This window comes from Strongylocentrotus purpuratus, unplaced genomic scaffold, assembly GCF_000002235.5.
Source record: "Strongylocentrotus purpuratus isolate Spur 01 unplaced genomic scaffold, Spur_5.0 spur5_contig_861, whole genome shotgun sequence".
In the NCBI taxonomy this organism is placed as follows: domain Eukaryota; kingdom Metazoa; phylum Echinodermata; class Echinoidea; order Camarodonta; family Strongylocentrotidae; genus Strongylocentrotus; species Strongylocentrotus purpuratus.
The window spans coordinates 4,573,759-4,599,648 of NW_022145570.1; the positions used below are offsets into that span (position 1 = coordinate 4,573,759).

At 37.7% G+C, this 25,890-nt stretch overlaps 2 protein-coding genes and 1 non-coding gene across 3 annotated transcripts; 1 reads left to right on the plus strand and 2 right to left on the minus strand.

Moving 5' to 3' along the window:
- Nucleotides 1-901: 901 nt before the first annotated feature.
- On the minus strand, nt 902-983 carry TRNAS-GCU. Its single transcript has one exon. It is a non-coding gene; the product is annotated as a tRNA-Ser (tRNA).
- An 8,367-nt stretch (nt 984-9,350) lies between these two features.
- LOC593332 (protein chibby homolog 1) lies at nt 9,351-17,130 on the plus strand. The gene is made up of 4 exons (XM_030999613.1): nt 9,351-9,369; nt 14,090-14,319; nt 14,657-14,775; nt 15,778-17,130. The coding sequence occupies exons 2-4, from the start codon at nt 14,130-14,132 to the stop codon at nt 15,877-15,879; spliced, it is 411 nt and encodes a 136-aa protein (XP_030855473.1). The 5' UTR covers nt 9,351-9,369; nt 14,090-14,129; the 3' UTR covers nt 15,880-17,130.
- Nucleotides 17,131-19,536: 2,406 nt separating this feature from the next.
- LOC115929725 (protein TsetseEP-like) lies at nt 19,537-21,725 on the minus strand. Its single transcript, XM_030999617.1, has 3 exons — nt 21,059-21,725; nt 20,359-20,601; nt 19,537-19,670 (listed from the first exon to the last, which is right to left on the minus strand). Exons 1-3 carry the CDS (start codon nt 21,635-21,637, stop codon nt 19,566-19,568), a joined length of 927 nt encoding a protein of 308 aa, XP_030855477.1. The 5' UTR covers nt 21,638-21,725; the 3' UTR covers nt 19,537-19,565.
- Nucleotides 21,726-25,890: the final 4,165 nt, after the last annotated feature.

Genomic DNA, 25,890 nt, shown 5'->3' on the forward strand with positions numbered 1-25,890 from the left:
CCGACAGTGCATGAAAAGGACGTCATGTTGCCTTGAAAGGATGTCACACGTATAGAGGTCCACGTTCTCGTCGTGTAAATCTAAAAGTCCCTAATGCTGCTGTCCGACCGACACATACATTCAAGCATATGTGTTTAAACATTTAATTTTCAGGTTTTTTAAACTTGTATAGACTTTGTAGTATGTTTAAGAGATGTGTCTATGTTATTCCAAAATACTGGACCGTTGTAAATGTTTGTTTTTTTAGCAAACAAAATTCGTTTGACTGTGTAGTGGGCAATGAATGTATTTTGAAAAATGGAGGAAATAGGGACAGGTAAATAATTTTAATTAGTTGGAACATAAAGATACCGAGGTAACAAGAATAAAAATCATCAATTTTAAGAACGTTGTCTTGTAAAAATAAGTGGTTGGTGTGGGAACAAAAGTAGACATTATGGATTATTCTCAATGCACGCTTCTGCAAAATTAATAGTCGATGAATAAAGGCTTACAAGAGTTTCCCCATGCTAAAATCCCATATTTTATTTCAGGCAAAACAAGGGTTGTGTACGGTGATAATAAAACCTATAAAGGAAATGTATTTATAACATGATTTATGATATCAAAATATGTGGCAATTTACGATCAACATTAATTCCAAGGAATTTAGTACTCTAAACACATTCTAGTTTGATACTATTTATTTGATTTGCACCAGGAAGATGGCAACAATATCATATAATTTGTCCTTTTAATGATCAATGAAAGTCCAACTTTGAACCAAAACAATTTGTATCTAGGAGAGTTTGTGGGTCATGAGATGAGTGAAAAATATTAAAGTCATCAGCAATAATATTAATAATAAAAACGTTACTTATAAAGCGCTTAGCACCGAAGTCTCTAAGCGCTATAAAAATCTCGACGAGGATGGGATTCGAACCCACGCGTGCAGAGCACAATGGATTAGCAGTCCATCGCCTTAACCACTCGGCCACCTCGTCTGAATATATACAAACAATATGAAATATAGAATATGTGATGATCGTTTGAAATCGTTTATATGTATATGAATAGAAGAGGGCCAAGAAGAGAGCCTTGTGGCGCCACGCAGGTAACATTTGTAATAGATGACTGGAAGTAATTTACAAACGGAAATTGTGTTCTGTCTGAAAGGTAGCTTCTAAACCACTCAAGCTTATTAAGAAGGATTTCATTGTGAAGGCCTTTGAGAAGCCTAGAAATAAACCTATTGTATGACAAGAGTTATCAATGATTGCACTAGTGTTGAGATGACTTGTGGCGTGTTTCTCTCTATTAAACTCTCATTTTGTTAGCTCTTTTGTGGCTTTTCATTGATTGAATAGCTCATGAACATTAGTGTCATGAATCAAGGCTTTTATGAAAGGAATATTGTCAAGGGTCCGTATACATAATTGCAATGAGGGGTAATTTTAGATATTATATGTTATAACAAAGTAGAAATGTACAATCTTATGCTTTTGGTTTAGTTCTGCAGTAGGTCGCAGTAATTTATAAGTACTATTATGTCATTTATTTTAGGCATTCCATGTACCTCATTTACCTATTTTGTATTGCATGAGTTACAATTTATTTAGAAAAGTGCTGTATTATGTTTTATATATCTAAATCTTCAATGTTTTATGGTACATTATATTACTATATGCACTATGACATGTTATTTCTGAAAGGAAAAAGAGTGTTTCTGCCTGATATAACTTTCCTTCTGTTTTGCTATAAACACTGCATTGTTACCTAATTTATACGGTATATATGTTTACAGAATATTGATATGTTGCATTACATTATAAATTGACTTATAATGATGTATAATAATGATAATGATGTATATGTTCCCAAACAGAATGTTGTTCGTTACATTACATTGTAAAGTGATTATATGTTTATAAACAAAATATTGATGTACATCAATGAAGTTTAATAAATACAATACAAAATACATGTCATGGGTTGAAATTCGGAATTCGCCATGAGTACAGGAAACTATATCGAGTGCCTTACACGGCACACGTTCAAATTTCCCTCGCTAATATAAGTTGATGTAGGAGGATACCCATAGAGCTAGCTAGATAGATGAGACGTTTTGATCCTCAATTTTTTTTCTCCAAAATAATTATGTTGTGCTCCTTTTTTTTCATTCAGTTTAATTTCCTTCCTCTCTATGATTATTCAATGGTCTTTCTCTCTCTCTCACTCTCTCTCTCTCTCTTATTTCCCTCTCTCCGTCTCTTTCTTCCATAATTTATTATATATATATATTATCTCTCTTTCTTCCATTTCTTTATCACTCTCTCTCTCTCTCTCTCTCTCTCTCTCTTTCCCTTTCTCTCTTTCTCTTTTTCTCTCCTTCCCATCTCTCTCTGTCTGTCTTTCTTCATCACTCAAGCTGTTGTTCAACTTTAACGAGCCCCATTTGATTTATGAATTACTTTCTTTCCACGTCGTCGAAACGTTCATGATCAGACTTAGTTGACTTTTTTCAGTTTCTTTGCACAAGAGCGTCAATATGATGGACTTCATAAATCCTGGATGTTGAAGTAGGCATTTTGATACATCGTCAAGAATCTGCCCCTCCGCCCTCCCCCCCCCCCCCCCCCCTCCCTCTCCATAGTCTCCTGCAGTCAACAGAATACTCACATGCACATATTGAAACACTCCTCGAGCCAGACAAGTCTCACTCCCAAATTAATCTAAACACATCAAAATTAAATCCTCCAAAACAATTCAATAATAACTTGAGTGTGGTTGTTTTATTCATGTTAATGATACTGTGTGCTCTGACATGGTGAGCCACAGACATGTTATTCTGAATCAAGGTGTATAAAATAGCAATTTCATTCAATGGCGGCCCCTTCAAGGAAAGCCATGATGATGATCGGTAACAATAGTTGGGTGTTCACGTGTCACGAGGATGTCATGTGTTACCATAGTGACGCATCATCTTGAAACTTGAGATAGTGGCAATGATGAAAGTATCTGTAAAAACCGTTAAATAGAGAAAAGTGGAAGAAATGATTAAGAAACGATGAAGAAGGATGGGGGATAAAATAATCATCAATCATAATTTTTAAAAAGAAAATCAGGCACAGGGCAGTATTTTTAAGGCAAAGCAATTTAATTTGTATGAATATAATTTGAAGGTTGATGTCGAACAGGTATATAGTCAACTCTATAGCACCACCACAATGAAACAGGTTTTACTGCATGCATTCGTAGAAAACATTCTATATTATTATTAAGTGCTTCTAATATCATGGGAGATAAATTAATCAGAAATAGGAATAGGGTGTTTGTTTTGAGTGTTTTTTTAACGACAGGGTGTGGTTAACTGATTAAGAAGAAGTTGAGGGCGTCCTACCTAGATGTTGGCGATGTCTCCGAGTCCAGATGATCTGCAGTTGAGGTACCTCCTCTGATCGGCTTTCCTGAAGCGACGATCACAGATACAGCTCTGTCCATGGAGACTAGCACAGACTACAACAAGGAGAACATACTTCAGTTCAATTCAATTCGTTTTATTCATTTCCACTTTCATTTTTTTTTTTAATACAAAGATATATACAATAATGAGCATAATTATGCAATATATAAGAAAATTTAAATGGGAATTAAAAAAACAAAAACCAGAACAATTTCAGATTCCAGTTCAGTTTTTTGTTTCACATTTTACAAAATGTTACGAATCCATTAGATCTTTCTTTTTCGTTTTGTTCAGTTTATTATTCATTTTTTCAAATAGAAAAAGAATTGCAAAGTCAGTTGGCTCTCTCTCTCTCTCTCTCACTCTCTCTCTTTCTTTCCCTCATCGGGGACCAGCCAGCACAGACTGAATGAGGTAAAGGTCAGTTAATTGTTTTTCTTCATTCTTCATTTTTCATTTCATTGATGTGGTGATTGACAAAAACAATAGAGGAGGCGCGATTGCTCTGTTGGTAGAACAGTGGTCTCGTAATCCGGTGACCCGGGTTCGAAACCAAGTCGATGCGCTAGTGCCCTTTGGTAAGGCATTAATCCTCATTACCAGGTCCCTCGGAGACGACCTAAAGCCGTCGGCCGTCTGGTTGCTTACTTACAAACATTTATGCTTTCTTAGCAGTCAGGTAACAAAATAACAACCAACAACCAACCAAAAAAGCATACTATAGCGATAAACAGTAGACATTTTTGTAACAGCTCAGATTTTGAAAAGTGTTCGTAACCCCCCCCCCCCCCCCCCACCTCCCCACCCAATCCGGTTTACAGTAGGATTGAAGACTTAGCTTAAATAAGAGCGAATTATGAAAATTCATGTACAGTAAAGGCAATACATCGAATCCATGGTATATTCCCCAAGAATGAGAACTGACAATGCCTGTATACAAAGCAGCGATGAGATTAAATGATAACTCAATGTAAAAGTTGAATCGAAAATCGCATTCGAAAAAACAAAGTTGGAATACTTATACGACCTATTAAGATATATTTAGTACAGATTAAACAAAATCAGCTGCCCATAGCTATACAGGTGGCAGGAGGGGGGGGGGGGCATGTGAAATATGAATAACTAGAAATGAATGGGGGAAACACATTTTGTTTTATCTGATTTAAAAATTAAAAATACACAGTGAAACCCCCATCAGCTTTCATTCTGTTCTTCCTGAAGGCCTGGATTTGTATTACCTCAGCAATTACCAGGTACTCATTTATTAATACACCTGGGTGGAGAGTGGCAAATGTGGATTAATGTCTTTTCAAAAAACTTTGGTACTGGGCTGGGATTCGAACCCTCAACCCCAGGATTGAGATGGGAGTCAAGTGAATGAACCACTATACCACGACACCTCCACAAGATGCCCAATAACATGGTGATTTTCTACTCACAGACGAATCGACCTCTCTTGACCATGGGCTCTGATCCGTAGACGATCTCCTCCAGGTTGTCGAACTCCTCGGGTGTGGCGACCACGGAGGCGACAAGGACGAAGACGGCGATGGCGAAGATGAAGACCTTCATTCTACCAGGAGAGAGTTTGTGGATAATGAAGTTATTTTCAATGAAGCACATTTTCAAATTAGCCTACTCTATAAATAATCAGGAGTGGAAACCCATTTCAGGGGATTCATGTTAGAGATCGCTCCTTTTTTATTACAAAATTATACACTCTCAAAGATATTAAAATGCAGTCTCCGTAAGTCAACCACTATGCTTTATAGTGGATTCAACTCAGAATGAAGTGATCTCTAAGAATATGACTCAAAAGAAATGGATTTCCACTCGTTTGCATTATTAGGGTAGTGTCTGTAGGGTTATAATAATAACAGAAAAACACGTTTAATGTTTTCGATATAAACATGATTATAGTCAGACTTAAAATAGATATCAAAGGCCCACTAATTCTTAAAGAGAAAATTCATTGATTTAAAAAACTAACTTTAATGTCATTATTGCAAAGGTGACACTTTGATTGGCCAAGGTTATTAAAAGCCAATGCTAAGACAACATTCAAAGTAATGATTATTAACAATTACAAAACGCTTAGATACAGCCCCGACATAGCACCTGAAAAGCTCTCCGGTCGCTGCTGAGATATGACGTCACATGTTGAACATGATGTGCACAAGCAGACGATGTCCCATGACATCTCACACAATTTCACTGCCTGTTTTGTCATCTTTTCTTCAGTTATTTCTCTTACTTCAATACCCTCAGGCGAAATGTTTAATCTATTGCCTCACTCTAAACCCCGTGCATGGTATTATTTGGATGAAAAATGCAAGGAAAAAAGAAGAAAAAGGAATCTGTCGCTTGTTAACAAAATAGGACGCCATTGTATTTTCAGCTGCATACACCGCGGCATGTTCGGCGTTTCAAGAGGGAACAAATGACGTCCATGCTATCATTCCGGAGGTTTTTTAATTTGAAAGTGTGGTTTCTTTGATTGTTCATTAACCCCTATCCTGTGTATTTTCAAACAAAAGAATTTAGTTTTCAGAATGGGGGTCATATCCCTTTTTGAATGGTGTAAAATTCCATCACATTTATATACACTAAACTCATTATAATTTGAGAAATAAAAGCATTGCAATTATGTTCATTCTTTATGGGGTGTCGTCTGCTTGGGCAGGGTTGGTTCACAATTGTGACGGCATTAAAACATCGTTATTTTTCCGGCGAATCTCTCGCATATCCCAGATGCTATAGAAGTTGTTTTATTTGTATTTTTATAAATCACCCGATATGTAGTTGAACTAAAACTTGCATGATGGCCATCTGTTAGCTTACCAGTTTCTAGTAATACGCTATTTGCCATATTTGTGATTTTCTATGAACCCGCACTTTAAATTTGCAATAGATGCCATAAATGCACCGAAAATCGTGCACATACATCTAGGTGTATTGTTGAGGGGGAAATGATGGAAAACACCATGCGTTGAATCTTAACCCAAAGCTGAATACCTCTTTATGAAATGGACCTAAATATCTAAACTTTGCGATATTCAAATCTCGAGAAAGTAGACAGCGCAGTCGCCGCAGTGCACCTTAGGTCACTCTTTCACAAAAAAAGCATCTATAAAAAAAAAGCAATTATGCCACAAATTAAACCCCTTTGCATTGTTTATGAAACCTTTGATACTTGCAGAAAAATTAAGAGATTCCCGTATAGGATGTATGCTTGTTTCCTTTTTAGAACGACGGCACAATGTCATTAACAATTTTTAAACCATTCTGTTTTTTTTTTTCCTTTAATCAAACTAAAAGATAATGATGCTTACCTGATTTCGTGATGATCTGATGATCTGAAGTTACAAAGAGAGATACTAGGAGTCGATTGCTTCGATGGTTGAGTCTGTCCAATGTTGGTCTAAACTCTCCTATTTATACCATTTTGGTCCCCATCCCCTAGCCGGCCAAACGACCGAGCAGATGGGCCCCCGATTGTCCCTAAATCCAGGATGGATCAATCGGCCATCATAATTATGACCATGACTTATACGTCGAACATGCTTGATTGTAGTATCTGTCAACTCAAATTAATAATAATGCCTTTATTTTTCTGATTGGCTGAAAGTAAACCAACAGGAACGAAAACAATTAAAAACGATAATTATAATCTTTTTTTTTAAAGCAATTTTTTAAAACATAAAAACGTCCTGCTGAGTTGCCGTGGCAGAAATTTAACCCACGAAACTTTTCGACTACGATAACAGTGCTATCTAGAAAACTACGGGAATGCCTTTTTTTTTTTATATGATTTTAATATTGTTGACAATCACATAAGAAGTTTCGATCGCTCTCTCTATCCCGTGCAATGATTGTCAGAAAGGGGTCTAATAATCTAGAGCATATTGAGGGTCGAATCATAATCATCTGCCCCCCCCTCTCTCTCTCTCTCTCTCTCCCTGTGTGTGTGTGTGTGTCTCTCTCTCTCTTTCTCGGCTCTCTCTCTCTCTCTCTCTCTCTCTCTCTCTCTCTCTCTCTCTCTCTTTCTCTATCATGATGTATGCCACACCCTTTCTCCCTTCTCCCTTCCCCTATTTTCTCATCCGACTGTCAAGCTCTAACACGAGGCCAGCATTCACGGCTCTTCATTTACTTCCTCCCGTTATTTTTTATGATGGATTTTACACGCATCATCTACGTGTGCACCATGCGACCGGGGCATTATTTGGCAATTATTAACGCCTACCAATAATATATAAGAGACCAACATCATTCTTAGAGCTGTTGTAGTCAAGTAACTCTTGACTGGAGGCACCAGAGTGGGTTCGATCCCTAGCATGACAGTTATTTCAGCAAGTTAAATGGGGAGACTACCCGGACTTGGTAGGATACGAACGTTATTGTCATCGTAGCAGTGGCGTAATGAGCAAAAACTTGGGGGGGGGGGGGAGAAAAACCCGGGAAATCAGGGCATTTCACCAACTGCCCTCCCCCCCCCTCCCTCCCCTCCCCCTCCCATCAGTACGCCAGTGGGACTCAGCTATATGGGCGTCTGCTAATGGGGACCTCAAGACTTGGGGAGTCGAACATGTTTAGTTCAGTGGTATAGTGGTGTATTTCCTTGACTCTCAATCCAAGTGTGATGGTTCGAATCCCAGCCCGGCACTAACATCCATTGGAAAGATATTCTTTCATATTTGTCACTCTCCATCCAGGTGTAACACTAGCATTTCAAGGGGAAGAGTGCGCTTTGGGGGCTGAAGTCCCCCCCCCCCCCCCCGCCCTCCCCCTTCCTAAATATAATGGATGCTCTTCAGAGACCAACGGTTTTAGGACCAAAATCAGTAATTAAAGGGCATTTCATTCCAAACAAAAAATATATACTTTCAATAGAAGCAGCAAAATCAGAAAAAAAACAATCAAAAAAGGTTTGAGCAAAATCGGATAACTATAATAAGCAAGTTATGAATTTTTAATGGCATGAAAAACTTTGAAAATCAAAAAACAAATTGGTAACTCTCTCATGAGTCTGTAACGTCACTGCCTCACTATCCACCAATAAATTGTTTTCTTTATATTGATATTTAAAATTTCGAATTTTCCCCCTTACATCTTATTTCCTCACACCAGCATTCAAGTTATATTGATAGTATATAGAATTTGTGTGGATGCGCTAATGAGGACTAATTTTATTAGGTTAAAGCATGAAAAATGTGAATTTTTATAAACTATTCATATAAAAATCAATCATTATGAATATAAATATTCAGAAAATAGTATCAATTCTTCAAAGTTCATAAAAGATTTTGTGAAATGTCATGCACGCAATATGATACAAATCATATAACCTGGGCATAGGCATGAGGAAATCAAGTTTTGGGCCCGGGGTTAAAAAGGGAAATTAATGAGATAACAATATTTAAAGCAATTGATAAATAGTGAGGCAATGACGTCACAAACTGATAACCGAATTGCCAATTTGTGAAGGCCTAGTTATTTTCATACTCTTTCATACTTTTGCATCTTAATTTGCTTTTGCTACTTATTTTGGTTTTGTTCTTGTTTTTTTTTTTTTTATGTTCGCTATACATCAAATCGAAGATTTTCAATAGCTTGTTGTCACCTGAAAACAATTTCTTATAAGTATCGTATCCTTTTTTTAAATCTTAATAATATTTCAATTTTTTGTTCAAATCTCCCTACCTCTGATACTGGTTGGAGCGCCCCTATTTCTACCGTGTTAAAGGGTATTGATAATCCATGCTGATCCCTATCCCTTGGCAGGTGCGGTCTTACACACAAACTAGACAGTAGAGGCAAATCGAATGAAAGAAATTATGTAATCACTGAGTTCAATGTTTGTGTTTGCGCCCTCAATTGTCAAAAATTCCGCATCCTAAGATTCGACTTTTGGAGTTAAATATACGGTAAGGTTTATCCGCATTTGTATTTTAATCTATCATTAAATTGGTGTAAAAGCGTGTGAATTTTTTGTATAGTGAGATGTGAGGTAAATTTGGAATGGTGTATGTGTCATTGATACTATTGGAGGTCAAAGCAAACAAAATAATTTGTATTTTTTGCTCAATGCAGTCCCATACGTTTGCCATTATGTTGTGTATGTTGCAATGCAATGTAGATTGTATATTTTGGTTGTAGCTTTTTTGGGCGGAATTAAAAATGGTGAATGACATGAAGTCAAAAGTGGAAAAGCTTGACAAATATATGTACCTTTCAAGGATATGTATTTGTACTAGAAAAGGGAGCTGAGATAGAAAAAATATAATTAGAAACTTTTTATTGACGAGAAAATGGCAGAATTAATGGTGCATATTATGAAGGGGTGACCAAAGTTCGCGGATATTTTTCTTTTCTTGCATATTTCAAAAAATCCAGATCAACATATATCATGTTCCATACGTCATAAGATTCGTAATTTATCATATAATCAGATTATATAACATTCCAAGGCTTTATTTACTCCAAATCAATGATAAGACGAGAATATCGGAAGCCTTACCACTACCGACGTCCGTCAAAAAGTGTGACCTAAGTTCGCGCATGATATTTACTGCCCTCTTGTGATGGGCTTTATATATGTAAACATTCCAAAAAGTTTCGTAGTTTCAATCAGAAGCCGAACTTTATATTAAAACTTTGAAAAATATAATAATTTCTCTCTATCATTGAAATATTGCCCGATAAAAATACCCTTGTTAAATTTTGCAAATAAAAGACAATATTTTTCAATGTTTATGTGTTAATGTCAATGTAGTCCCTATCTGCATGTCATTTGTTTGTTTGAAAAAATTATCATGTGTCTCCATTTTATATGTCAGCCATACACGAGTTCTCGCTCTTTTCTCTCTTTGTCTCTCCTCTTTCCCCTTTTAAATTTGTATTCTTACGAACCATAGATTCATTGAAATTCACAAACACAGATACGGTGGAAGCAGGCGCGCAGGTTCCGTTTTTCGCGTAAGAAATTGGAATTTTATCATTATTTTTCGGAGTCGATCCCTCTAATAAACTGATTTTCATGTAAAAAAAACACAATTTGTTATGATAAAAAGCGTGAAAAAGCTAGCTTATTCACATTTTTATGCCGCATTTTGACCTTTGGAGTTGTCGACGGTGCTCAAAGATTTCGTTGTCTCAGTCCCACACAGGCCTCGCGTATCGTTCTCCTGTTATAAGCGCTTTTAGTGTTAGTACGCGAACTTTGGTCACGCGCGAACTTTGGTCACATCACCATATATGCCGGAGTCGGGCTAACTCGGACCAGGGGACAACTCGGCCCAGGTACAAAAATGGTCAGTTTTTGCATGTTTTGGTTTAGGGTTAGGGTTAGGGTAAGAGTTAGGGTTAGAGTTAGGGTAAAATGACAAAAAATTACCGTTTTTCCAGCAGGGCCGAGTTGTCCCCTGGTTCGAGTTGGCCCGGATCCCATATGCCATATCTCTCTAATTATTTTGTCTTCCCTTTTTTTTCTGCTTCCTATTCTTCTTCTTCTTTTCCTTCTCCTTCTCCTATTCCTTCTCCTTCTCCTTCTTCTCCTTCTTCTTCTTCTCCTTCTTCTTCTTCTTCTTCTTCTTCTTCTTTTTCTTCTTCTTTTTCTTCTTCTCCTTCCTCTCGAATTTCTTCTTGTTGTTCTTCTTCCTTTTGTTGTTGTTGTTCTTTTTCTACGAGACCACTGCTATAACACTTACTTACTTTACTTTAATACACGATGTTGTAGGTCTAAGCCTGTTCATCGATCCAGGATTCTTCCAGGGAACTGCGATTCGTGGAGGGAGGAGGTTGTGTAAAACATGAAACAACAGACAACACCTAGACCGGCTCATACAGAAGGCTTGCGTTCTTTGACCAGTGACTATCCAGTCTATTCTTGAATGAGTTGACTGACCCAGCTGCCACAACATTTTCTGGGAGACTGTTCCACAGCTCCACGACTCTATTGCTAAAAAAGTATTTTCTGATAGTCTTGAATATTTCTTTTCTAGTTTTCTAGAGTGACCTCAAGTTCTATCTTCTGTACTCAACTTAAAGGGAATCTCTTGCACATTGTACAAGCCATTCAAGTACTTGTACACATCGGTCATGTCCCCCCTTCTACGCCTGTGAACAAGAGTTGGTAATTGGAGTTTAGTCAAGCGCTCCTGGTAAGATAAATTTCTAAGGCCAGGAATAATCTTTGTTGCACGTCTTTGTACGCTTTCCAACATCCTCTGTTCTCCTAGTCTGTACGAGGACCATGCGGCCTGTCCGTATTCTAATATGGGCTTACGAGGCCTTTAAACAAAAACGGCATAGTGTCAGTATTTAGGTACATAAATGTCCTACGGATAACTCCAAGTACTCGATTTGCTTTGAGAACTGTTTGGGAGACGTGATCTTTAAATGATAGTTGTGAATCTACAAGGACACCTAGGTCCTTTTCTACTTTGGTAACAGATAGTGTTACAGAGTCTGTCCCCTTTTTCATACAATAGCCTGTAGAGGCATCTGCTGGTAACTTCCCAAGCCTTAAAACAGTACACTTATCAGGATGAAAGCGAAGCTGCCATTTCTCAGCCCATTCTTCCATCCGTGACAGATCCTCTTGAAGCTGCTTTCTTAAATTTGCAGTATCAGCACGGACATACAACTTTGTATCATCTGCAAACATTGAAATATTTGAGTTCACAACTTTTGGAAGGTCATTGACAAATAGCAAAAATAAACACAGACCCAACACACTGCCCTGTGGCACTCCACTCAGTACTTTGCCCCACTTAGACTGCTTGCCTCTGACCACTACTCTTTGCTGCCGTCCACTCAGAAAAGACTCTAACCATGCAAGTACATTCCCACGGACTCCATATGACTCTAATTTGAGAAGCAGCCGGTGGTGAGGCACCGTATCGAACGCCTTCATAAAGTCTAAATATATTGCATCTACTGTGCCTCCATCATCCAAAATCTGTGTTCACTGGTCCAACACCTCTGAAAGATTGGTAATGCAAGACCGACCAACTACAAACCCATGCTGGTGAACTGAAATCAAATCATTCGTCATAAGATGGTCAAGCAATTGCTTACGCACAAGATTCTCCATCATTTTACAAATAATGCTTGTTAGACTAACTGGCCTATAATTTTTACTATCACCTTTGTTACCTTTCTTGAAAATTGGGGTAACATTAGCAGATTTCCAGTCCTGGGGTAGCTGTTTACTTTCAAGACTCTTTTGGAAAAGAATAGAAATTGGTAGAGCTAACACATCTGCTAGTTCTTTAAGTAGACGGGGATGTATGTTGTCAGGCCCCGGAGACTTATTAGGCTTAAGTCTACGCAGTAGTTCAAACACATCTCCTGACGTAATTTGTATGTCATCTAGTGGAGTGTCAAATTCAACATCTGAGGGGAGAGGGATATCTTGTAAATCTTCCTTCGTGAAAACTGAAGAGAAGAAATCTTGCAAAACCTCTGCCTTTTCCTGATCCGTTTCTGTTTTACTCCCATCAGGTTTAGTTAAATTACAGACACTTTCCCGAGTTGTTATTTTTGAGTTTACATATGACCAGAAGGCTCTTGCATTCTTCTTAACTCCTGAGGCTATATATTTCTCATATGAATTCACCGCCTTCCTACACTGCCACCTTGCTTGATTGCTGGATCTACTATGACAACGTCTTTGCTGTTCAATTTCTGCACTAGAAAACTTTTCCCGATTTTTTTTTCGCTTTTCATCTCTTGCCACTTTCTGAAATGTCTATGTTTTTCTCTAACAACTTCCAGAGTCTCTCTGTTCATCCAATGTTTTTTCCTCTGACCTACATTTAGTGTTTTCTTTGATGTATAACGATTAAAGATGTCTAACAGTGTAGTTTTGAAGAACGACCATGATTTTTCCATGGACATCTCCCAAAATTCATTATTCCAATCAATTTCCATAATCTTATCATACATTGTATCATAGTCTGCTTTATCATAAATGTATCTTGTTTCTCCAGTTTTGGCACCTTGGCCTCTTATTTTCATGTCAAAAATCAGTGTATAATGATCACTTCTGCCAAGACTTGCAGAGGTTGCAATATCTGTAATAGCATGTTCGTTAGCTGTGAAAACCAAGTCTAATACATTGGAACATTGGCCACTACGGTGCCGTGTAGGCTTGACTTGGTGTTGTACTAGAAAAGCATCTTTAGTGCTCTCAATAAATTTATGAGCTGGATGCTCTACACCCTTTGTACAAGATTCTAATCCCCAATCTATGTCGGGAAAATTAAAATCCCCAATTAACAAAACATCCTGAAAGGTACTCTGACCCACTTCTTGGAAAAGTGCACACAACCCATCATTTACACGGTTATCTGCATTTGGACTTCTTTAAAAAAGGCCTACAAGGAGTTTACCACCTTCCTGAGCCAGCGCGCCTGCTCCTCCTCTTTTTTTTCCTCCTCCTTCTTCTTCTTTTTCTTTTACTTCCTCCTTCTTCTTTTTCTTCCTCTTCCCCTCTTCCTTTTTTCACAGGAAGAATAAGTTTAACAAACATGAATTGGTATGAAAATCTTTACGCATGCCGTTTTAAATTCAAATGACCTTACCAGTTTCTTTATAACATGATAGCATTGTCATTTTCATATTTCATTTTTTCTGCTCCAGTTGCTTCCAATTCCATTCTGAAGTTGACCTCCACACAACCATGCCTCTTCTTGGGAATAAGTTCAACACCAAAAAGACCCCACCTAGAAGGTCGGCCTCCCTCAACAACCTGAATCGCTTAGAGAGTTCCATCAGAGATGAGGAGTACGGAATGACCTATGGGCAGCCAAAAGTCAAGCTCGGGGGTCAAGAACTCAAGTTTGATGAAGACAATGGGGTGTGGATTGCAGGTGAATTCAGCAGGCTTCTCCTCTTCTCCTTCTTCTTTGTCTTCCCCTTCTTCTTTTTTTCAATTAAAATGGCAGCATGTTGTATTAAATCTAAAATCAAATTTTTATATTACTCTGGTATACAGAGTTCTTTGTCATTAAATTTCTAGTACTGCTCACTTGAAGTCCAAAACTCTGGCACTCGGTTTTCCTACTGGTATTAATCGAATCAGAATGGTGTTACTTTTGTAATAGTATATGAGCTAATTACATCTATAAAGCTCTTGGCAAATGCTAATTGTTACTTGTATTTCTTCTGTTAATTGAGTTTTCTTGATCTTACCTCTTCTCTTAATAGAATCTGGCAATGCTGGAGGGGTCAGTCAGAGGGATTTCATCAAAGTGAGAAAGCAGAACAAATCATTGGCTGAAGAAAACAATCTTCTCAAACTCAAGATTGAACTTCTACTAGACATGGTTAGTGGTCAATAGTATATTACCTCTGTGTATAGTGCATTGAACAGGCTGAGATGAGGATGATTAGATAATAATAAAAATAATAATATTCATTTGTAAAGCGCAATAACTATGTGGATATATTCTATTGCGCTGCAAGAGCTCGTAAATGCTGTGCTATACATACTATATGAACAAGTGAGTTTTCAGTTTTGATTTAGTTTAGATGGTAGTGCAAGACCTCTGTACATGATAGAAAGAAGAATGAAGATCTGCACCAATCCATAGGACTGACAAAAATCTCACAGGAGATAAGGATGGGTGAATTGAGACTGTAAGGTCATGTGGTAAGGAGGCAAAACAAATATTGGCTTCAGAGAGCAACTTCCAGCCAGGTTGCTGGACCAAAGCAACTAAAAATCAACTGATGTCTATCGTATACACCAGAAACAAACTGGTAATCACATTTACCTGACCATACAGTATAGCGATTGTACAGTGAGATCCCTTGTGTTGCATGATTTTTGTCACGCTTATTTTTTAGTGTCAAATTTGTATCATTTTCTGGCATTCTCTCTCTCCTTCCCCCCCCCCCCCTTCTCTCTCTCCCTCTCCATCTCTTATTATTATTCTTGCTCTTTTTTACTTTGTTTGCTTCATCTCTGTTCATGTCATCCCCAACATTCTCCCTCTTTCTCTCTCTCTCTCTCTCTGCTGATGCCCTACATTATTATCTCTCACTCTCTCTCTCTCTCTCTCTCTCTCTCTCTGTCTCTCTCTCTCTCTCTCTGTCTCTCTTTCTCTCTTTCTCTCTCTGCTGATGCCCTACATTATTATTTCACTGTCTCTCTCTCTCTCTCTCTCTCTCTGCTGATGCCCTACATTATTATCTCACTGTCTCTCTCTCTCTCTCTCTCTGCTGATGCCCTACATTATTATCTCACTGTCTCTCTCTCTCTCTCTCTCTGCTGATGCCCTACATTATTCTCTCACTGTGTCTCTCTCTCTTCTTTCCATGATCAGTTGGCTGAAACCACAGCAGAGAAGCATTTGATGGAGAAGGACCTAGGAGAGTATGGACACTCCTCAAGTTCAAAGAAGAAGAGCAAGAGCCACAAAAGATGATGACACAACTCCTTGAATAGATCTGTAATGCTGGACATTCTACATGCATGCATGCATCAAACCCCTCATGGTATTCATGAAGACACAGGACCGGGAAGAGTTGAGTCAGAAGAAAAGCCTAAGACCTAAGATCTTTAATGCTGGACATTTTATGCCTGTATCAAATACCCTTGAAATGCATGGAGTATCTGGACAGTCCTCACATCAGAACTAACTAATGAGCAAAAGGCTTAGTTGATAAAACACTATGAATTGTTATTACTGGATACTTATCACATGCATGATACCTTGTCAAAAAAAGGACTGGGGATGGTTCTGACAATCCTCAAGTCAGAAGTAGGAAATCTTGAAGCCAAGAGGATGAAGAGATGGCGATACTTCCTGAATCTGTAATCCTAGATATTTCATAGACAGATTTAGGAGGGTGGAGTTGAAGGGGTAGAGTACCTGTCCCCTCCCCCCCTCCTACATACACATTTTTAAAAGAAAGGATGAAATTAAATTTAAAAAATAAAAATGAAGCCTTTGAGCATTTGTTGCCGAAGTGAATCAGCTCAAGTACTCCCAACCACCAAATAATGAGAACTGATGACACTTTAGGGATGGTGGTGCTATTTTAAACTGAAAGTTGTCAACGTACACGTACTTACATTGAAATTGAAAGTATCCCTTTGTATACTGGCATATGCTGTACTTCACCTGTATTTGTAATTTCCCTCTTTTTTAAAAGTTTCTAGTTTCAATGACAGCTTTTCTGCTGGTGCTTGAAAACTTTGGGCTGGTCCCAAACAAAATGTGTATTCAAATCTTGATTTATGAACCTTGTACATGATATTCATACTTCTTGTTGCTCTTCCTTCAGCATGTAGAGATGGTTTGAGTTTATTTGATACATTGGAGAGGATATCTGTTATTTTGATTTGACCAACCATTATCCACTTGACCAGCTGGCCATAGGGCTCAAACAAAAAGGGTGTTGTATTGCCTGTTTCGACCAACCCCAAAATCTTTAGATCTACAGTTGGCTTCTTATTAAAGGTTTTTTAACCATTTTTTTAGAAGAAGAAAAGTTTAATGAATAAAAAAATATGTATTAAAGCATTAAAACTGAAAAGTATCAGCGCAAAGATGGAGAAAAAAAAAGAAGGAAGACAAATTTCACTGACCAATCCAGCTGCTAAAAGGCAATACAACATCTTTTTGTTTAGGCCTACATGTAGTAACAGTGTTGATAGTGTATTGTTAGATGAGATAGAGTAATTCATTGTCCTATGCAAATATCATTTTCCCCTTTTGTTAAGCTATTTTCAGCATAGGGTCTCTTGCTTGCTATGGATGAGTGTTATTTGGAATATGATTTGATTCAAGAAAATTGTACTTTTTTGGCAGTGAAGTGGAAGCTACATGTAATCTGGAGTACAGTAAGCTTGTGACTTTCCACACTTGTATATATATTTGTTGTCTTCTTTTTCATGTTGAAGATGTTTGATATACATGTACTACATGTATTGTGAATTTGTGATTATTTATAAAAATGAAATGAAATTTATAAAAATGAAATAAAGTTTCCCCAAAATAATCTCAGTGTCTGATGAACATTTGTTGTAGATAAGAGAAAAAGGAGGGATCAGAATTTAACCTGTTTAATGGATTCCCTAAAAACCACAAGAAATGATAGTAAACTGTTCACTGTAAATGCATAAAATAGCTTCAAATATGCAGATTGTGACTGGTATTATAAATGTGTGGTATCTAGATTTATTCATACATGTATTTTGAATTCAGATTAGATTGCGCTTTATAAATTGTATATACGAGTATAATTATCAACCGCCAAAGAATTTAATGTGATATATAATAAAATCTTTGTGCAATGTGATTGGGAAAACAGAGACATCTTAGAGCAGAATAGTGATAGTGAATATGAAAAATGAGTGATACACCTGTATTAGGTGTGATGAGAAGAGTTGAAAGTGCACTTGACATTCACCTGCTTACTGCTCTATAGGGTTTATTCAGATATGGTGTGATCAATTGACTTAACAAAAATTAAAAATGTCAAACTATATTTACTTTTGAATGAATGGCAACTTTTCCAGAGCAATGTTTTAATAAGATAGAAAAATGTGGATCAAAAAAATAACATTTCTTGAGACAATTTGAGGTGCCTTTTTGTAGATTACATGCCCTGTGTAACTTTCTAATGTTGAATATCAAGATAAAAGACAAGCTTTTGCTCCAAAATACATACAGAGGATGTTAGAACCAGATTAGGTCATTTCAACTAAGTATGTATGGCAATGAAAGGGTTTTAACCTGTCCTAGACCTAGTATAAATTCAATTGTTGGAAAAAACAACTTTCATCCTATATCTTTTTTCATCTCAAGAGAGGAGAGACATCTATTCATCATCCATCCATTTATACATTCAAGTACATGTACTTATTTTTTTTCCCACATCTTTCACCCATTTCTTTTTCCTCATCTTTCACCCATTTTTCCCCCTCATCTTTTCCTCCTCATCTGTCACCTATTTCATTCATCATCTTCACCCAGATATCCTCTTCTCTCCCTCACAATATCTATCCATTTCTTTGTCATTCTCTCTACCATTCCCCGACTACGATCCCTTTTTTGTCTCTCCTTATCTTCATTCTGTTTGACACCAAGCCTTCCAAGTGTCCATCCATCTTCTATCCCTCCATGTACATGACCTATAATCGCCCATTTCTTTCTCCTAGTCTTACTGCCATTTCTTTACATCAATCTCATTGTAAACATTCATTTGTTCATTCCGTAGCCATCTCCATGTAATTCAGTATGGTTCTGTCACTCCTCCCTCTTTGCATCAACATCTCCCTTCCTAATGTCCACCATATAAATGTTCACAAACTCCCCTTGATGTTCAATGTACTTCTATATGTACTGTATCTACCTACTTGTTTCTACCAGCTTTTCCAACTCTCTGTCCATCAATTGCTTCTCAATCATACACATACACATCCAAGTACATTTTCTCTTGTCTCTATCTTCCTTCCCTTTCGTGATATTAATCTTCAGAAAGTTCTAAAGGCAACTGGCAACACAAACACAATTGGACAATTTCCATTAAATCAAATGTCCATGTTGTTCCATGTGCAAGTTGTTACATTCGAATTACAAATTAATTATCCCACAAAAATATATTAAATACTGATACATGTATATCTACTGCATAATTCTCCTGCATCTGTTAACTAGTAGACAAAAGCTCATGGGAATCCAAAAATTCAGTACAGGTATTCAATGGGTGAACTAGTAGCTGTTATTTATGTTAATGAAGAAGGGGGGGGGGGGGCTAAGAGAAATGTTATTAATAACAATAAATTTATTTACCCAAGGGAAGCCTCATTTGGGAATCTGTTCGAAAACATTTCAATCATTCATACAGTGTTAATAAATGTGCTTGTAATCTGCATATAAACACTGGCTAAACATCTTGTAGAAAGAAAAGTGACGTTAGGAATAATTCTCCAAATTTATTGATGTCTTATTCCCTTTTTTTTTTCTGATTTCATTTACCAAGAAAACCTCCATTAGTCATTATTAAATGAGAGATTTGTATGGATAATCAGAGAAAGCATAGAGATATAAAAAGAATACTTTAGGTCGCTACTATTCTAAAACCTGTCTCTGCATAGTAGAGACTATCTGGCTCCAGGAGGGGGTGCAGCCACCGAGACCCCCGGTATAGGGGGCGTTAGACCTCCCGTCATTCCGCCGGCTGAGGCAGCATTAGGTCCAAGTAATATCTGTTGAATGAACAAAGAAAAAGGGATAATTACATCAATTACTGATTCCAACACTTGTATATTTTTTTAATAGAAAAAACAAAAACAAAAAGTTTACACTACTTTAAATCTATACAAAAATGTTGATGAAACAACAACCCTACCTAACGAATAATTGCTCCATAAATAACTATCAACTCATTATATTGAAAAAACAATAACTGTGTGCTTATCATATATTCATGGTGTTTCAGAGTTGTTGTTTTTTAACTTAAAAAAAAATATTCCAGCATATACATGTATGGTCTAAAAAAGGATTTAAAAAATCCTAAGTATCGTTCCCTATTAAATGTAGTATAATTCAACATTATTATTATTGTTAAAGGCCCCCCCCCCCCCTCATGGAATGATAGTCATTGGATGAATACTTTAGGGACAATGTAACGATTGAAAGGCAAAGGATATTTTTTTCACCAGAAAAAAAACTTCTGAATCAACAGTATCATGAAATCACCATTAATCTGTAAAGTAGCATTTCATTTCATCAAATACATTGGTGTCTTCTTCACCCCCCCCCCCTCCCTAACAAAAAAAGACTGTGCTCACAAGATTGTGTGTGCAAAAAAATGAGTGGTTTCCTAAGCCATTGCCTTGGAATCGATCCCTGCATTTAGTACTTTTTTTTATTGATAAAGCAAGACCCCCATACCTGCTTCTGTCTCTGAATCTGGGCCTGTTCCATGTGCACCATCTCCGTCTCAAAGATGATCGGCAAGATGAGGAGCATGAATGATGTACTGCCGATCCAGAGGGCGCTCCGGCTGAAATTAAAGAGCTTCTTCATGCTGCTGACCGACAGACTGAATGTCACGCCTGCGACCGTACACAAGGTCTGCGGAAACATCTCGGTGAGGCCGACCAGTCTCTCTGTCAATGTCTCATCTTCAATATCCTGTATGCAATACAAGAAAAAGATAATAAAGTACAATTAACTGTCGTAAGCTTGATAAATAAATCATGCAAGTAAGCATGTAGCACGAGATAATTTACTAAAAAAATGCCAATAAATTTGAAACATCATATTTGCTACACGTATGTTAAGCACAATTTTAAATTTCTCCCCCTGAATAAGTTCTAATTGATCTATAAATCAACATGTTCAACAACAACGCTAAAAAATAATTAGTATCCGGTATCTATACACTTAAAAAACAATTTGAACAGTTATAAAACATTTTTTAAACCTGTGCTAAACATGCTTTTGGATCATGAAATGCTGGATATTAAAATAAATTAGCACTTTGCCACTAGCCACTTGCATATTTTTTTTAGCAGAGCTCAGCTCACTGTGCTCACGTCAACTACAAAAAATAGTTTAAAAAACACAAATTCAACATTCTTCTGCTTACATCATCATCTTCTTCAACTACAGCCATATCCATGGGCCCTTTGATTGCTTTTGATGCTGTTCTAACTGTAGCTGAAGCTGGACGAGCGGGCTTGATGCTTGGCTCTGGATTTGGCTGTGGTGGAGCTGGAGGGACAGAGTCGACAGACTGACTTTGGCTTTGGGTAGGTTCAGATTGAGGTTTATGTTGAGGGGCAGGGGCAGGCGCAGGTTCGGGTTGAAGTTCGGGTTGAGGTTGAGGTTTAGATTGAGGTTCGCTTTCAGGTTGAGGTTCAAGTTTAAGTTCAGATTCAGGTGCAGGTTGTGACGGTTCGCTTTCAGGAATCGCCGCCTGAGGCTCAGGCTCCGCGGGAGGAGAGGGCTCCGATGGAACGACGGTATCTGGCTGTTCGGTGTCTAGCTGTTCAGCTGCCGCCGACTCCTGCTGTTGGACTTCTGTTTGACTCGGAATAACTACGAGATCATCGTCTAAAATTGAATCAGTCAGTGCTGCTAGTGATTCTTCATGCTTTTTCTTCAACTTCGGATGGTTGTTTTTCAGTGATTTCTGGCGGGACAATCGCTTGGGGTACCTCCTCATGATGATCACCTCCCTCCATGTTGCTGATTTAGAAACTTCTGGTGGTCCCACACGTGTAAATTTGTGTGCTTGCAATTGTTACAGAAACGTGTGATCGTGATTGAGTAATTTAGAAGAAATAGTGATATATCGCCCTCTAGTGTACATGGTCTTATAATAATTTTTTTCTTCTTTTTTTTTTGGAGGGGGGAGGGGCATGAAGGGGATCGTTTCGCCCTTTTGGATGTTGAGAATTCTGGAAAAAAACATCTCTCTTTTCTAACTTTGAAATGATTTTCAGGCTCCTCCCCGTTTCTTTGTTACCTTCCACCTGCCTCACCCCCACCTTATCAAAAGTTGCACCTAAAATGCCATATCTGACGATGTTGTGGTGCAAAAGAAATTGGTGCTAAAATATATTAAAAACAATTACTTAATTAGCCAAGGGAATCAATGAGTTCATATTAACACAGACAATATTGGCATATCGTTTGCAGTGTTCGAAGAAAATACAGTGTACTCAATTTTGAGGTTACCGATTTTAAGTTCTTCGAATAGATTGATGATCTATATCAGGGGTGGATCCAGCCGGCGGCAGGGAGGGGCCCAATTCGTGAATAAATATTTAGGGGCGAAATAGCCGCTCATTGGGGGGGGGGGGGGGGGGGGGGGGGGGGGGGGGGAGGAGCACTATTTTTTTTGGCCCCTTTAAAAAAATTGAAAAATCGCACCCCCCCCCCCTTTTGAACGCCAGGGGAGGGGCCCATCTCCAAAAAAAGGGTAAAATTAACGTGTCTTACACGTTTTTTTCCCCAGCCCCCCCCCCCCCCTCCCCTGGATCCGCCACTGATCTATATACTCGGTCCATAAATAAACAGAAATGATACAGAAAATGGTCTGTGAGTTTTCAATTATTGTTGATATACTACGTGAACAATTTTAATCATGATAAATATATAATAATTTGTATTCTATGGCTATCTATGGAGTTCGAAAGTGTATGGGGTTTAAAGGATACACACCGATTGGAAAATGCGCATGTATATAAGGGCACTAGCTAGGTTAGTTCCTTTTAAATTTAGGGCAGTGTGTCTCGTGTCTCAGGAAAAGGGGCGATTGTCAAAATAAAAGGGCGCGCATTATTATTGAATGTGTAAAGGCTCACTTATAAAATGGAAAACAATAGGCGCTATATAATTTTTTTTTAAAGAAAAGAAAAAGGAAAGGTGCTTATCAGAAAGAAAGAGGGGGCCACTTTTTTTACATAAATAGTGGCACTTTTAGTAAATTTAAAAAGGTGTGTGCGTATGTTTGTATGGGGACACTGAACCCCCTTGTACCCGTCCCGTATAGAGCTCCACCTTGGTGTCTGGTATTAACCAGCAATTACTGGCTTCCCAACTGTTGGAACATTTTTCTCCGACCACAAAACTAAGAGGCATATATATCCACATCTTTTCAATTATATTCAGTTTTCTTTTATGGCAAAGGACTATACGCTCTATACTTTCCTATCAATTCTTTATGTGTGAATTTTAAAGATTTTTATTTTGATCAGATTATTATCAATAATTATAGCAACCAGCAATAATCAATTAAAATTAATTGAGCTAAGCAAACAAATACAATTTTGCCAACCTCTTCTTTTGAACAGAACAGATGTAGGTGCCGTCTTCACAATGCTTACGTGGTATATAGGGGATTTTATTCAGTATTTATTTCTTTCCTTTTTCTTTCCCTCTTTTCCAGTAAGAAATGTTTTTAGGAAATGTGCACTCACTCTCACTCTCTAGCCCATGAATCAAAGTTTGCCAGCAAAAGATGAGGTATGGCTGCTGCCTGCTGTGCATTACAAAGGAACACTGCTATTACTACTACTACTACTACTACATTTTACAAACATTTTTTTATTGAAAATATTGTTCAATAACACGCTGGTGGATAAAACTGCCTGAAATAAATATTGCAATAATTATGACCCCAGAACACATTGTTTGATTCTTTTTTATTTAAACTTGTAATCATTGTCATCGCCATCATTCTGGCATCTACCTGCTTTATTTACTTTTTTGTCTGTGTTTTAACTACAGCTAGATTTCGTATCGTTTGATAGATTGAGTAGATACCACAGCCTGCCGGTCTTTACCGACAAAGTCACCGCATTCATGTAAAATGAACGAGTGAATTAACGTCAAATATTTGATTTATCATCGCTCTATAATGAATTATTTCACATTTTTACATACCTGCATTCGTATCCATCACGAATGAACATGTAGCAGGTATCTTAAATGTTCGTTTTGATTATTTTTCTCTCCACTTCTTTTTCCTGTTTGATACTAAAATTTACGTTACTATCCTATTTTTTAAAAACCGTTTTGGGGTCTAGAGGGGGGGGGGGCGGAAGAATCGGCCCGTGGATCCGCGCCTGAATCAAAGTACTGTTTTCCAAGGGGCCCTGTAAACAAATGCAACATGATATGAAGATACAAACTACTTGAACAATATAAACAATACGAACATCATCGAAAACTTCAATACATATAGTAACTTATAACAGAAAATAAGTAAAGAATAATAAACAAAGCCGTAGTAACAATGACAATTTTCAATGAGCAATTTCAAATCGATACAAAATATACAATGCTTATTATTGAGACGTGTTTTATTCATCTATAATAATTTAAATTCAAAATATGCTTTACTCTCAGTAGCATCTCTTGCTCCTTCCCCCCCCCCAAAAAAAAACTATCGTCTCTCTTTATCCCTCTCCCGTACGTCTCTCTCTCTCTCTCTCTCTCTCTCTCTCTCTCTCTTTCTCTCTCTCTCTATCTCTCTCTTTTCATTTTCATTTTTTTTTTAAGGTAATACAAAGTTTTGGGAAATTTTGAAAATTGGGTGAATAGTGATTCTTTACAATTTTTATATATTTGGATGCCCCTGTGGATGCTTATAACAGGCGCGTACACAGGGGAGGGGGGGGGGGGTTGGGGGTTAACCCCCCCTTTGGTATTTTTATGTGTGTAACCCCCCCCCCCCATCACCCCCCGCCACCCCCCCCCCCCTTTGAATTTTTTTTTTAATTATTAAAAAAAAAAAAAATTATTCCCATGGCTGACCTAAAAAGGTGACCTCACCCCCCCCCCCCCCCACCAACGGAGCCAAATGTCAAATTTTCAAATTTCGAGACCAAAAAAAAAAAAAGTGTCCTCTTCCCCCCCCCCCCCCCCCCCCCCCCCCCCCCCCCCCCCCCCCCCCCCCTTGAAAAAATCCTGCGTACGCGCCTGGCTTATAAGCACTAGAAAATTTAGCCCCTAAAACATTTCTGCTTTCGAGAAAAATAGGATATGAAAATATAACGGTCCTCCCGGAAAATTTTGATAAATTTAAATTAGCCTACGGCCGTACGATATAGCTGTGACCATAATAATTTCCAAACGGGAACTAGCAAATCGGTCGATTTTACTAAAAAAAACATTGTTTTATAGCTTAATTAATATTAGCATAAAGGGTTTATTATTTACAATTTCATAAATTTAGACTCGATTTCAACCGCGACAATGACCACTGACTATTGTAATATTGCATATGCTTCTAAGCCTTCCAATAATGTTCATTTGAACCAAATTCATGACCCCATACCAAAACTTTGTATTATGTTTCATTTGGCACTCCGTACATACGCGTAAGTATTTAAGCGCATACCATACTCTGGCTACACAATGCAATGCATGATACACGTAACGTAGGTGAGTTACATTTAGGATCAGGATAGAGCTAGTGCACTAGAGGTCTACACCACTACAGCCTAATTCTGCAATTGAATTGAGTTTCAGTCCAAATAAATACGCCCATATACTATCAGGGGACTCATCTGACTCTGAGCTACTACAAGGTTAATTAGCCAATCAGGTATGTTTTGGTTATCATTTAATCGTTCATAAAATTTAATCTTTGCCTTGGGCTTGGGAATTTGTTTCTGTTGTTATGCTGACGAGTGATCAGCTTTGCCTTTAATTTGATACAATAGACTGTTTGGTGAATATGAAATTAATATCACCCTAGTCCTAGAAGCCTTACTTGGCATCCATACTTGGCATCCATTTGCTTGTGTGGAGAGCCATGTAAATAAAGACTCATTTGAATGTGAAAATAATATCATAGATCTACATTCTTGCACATGACAAACCTTGTCCTTGCAAACTGCCTTCGTTTCATTGTTAGCTGGAGCTGGAGGATCGAGTCTGCATTTTACTCATGTAATAATACATTTT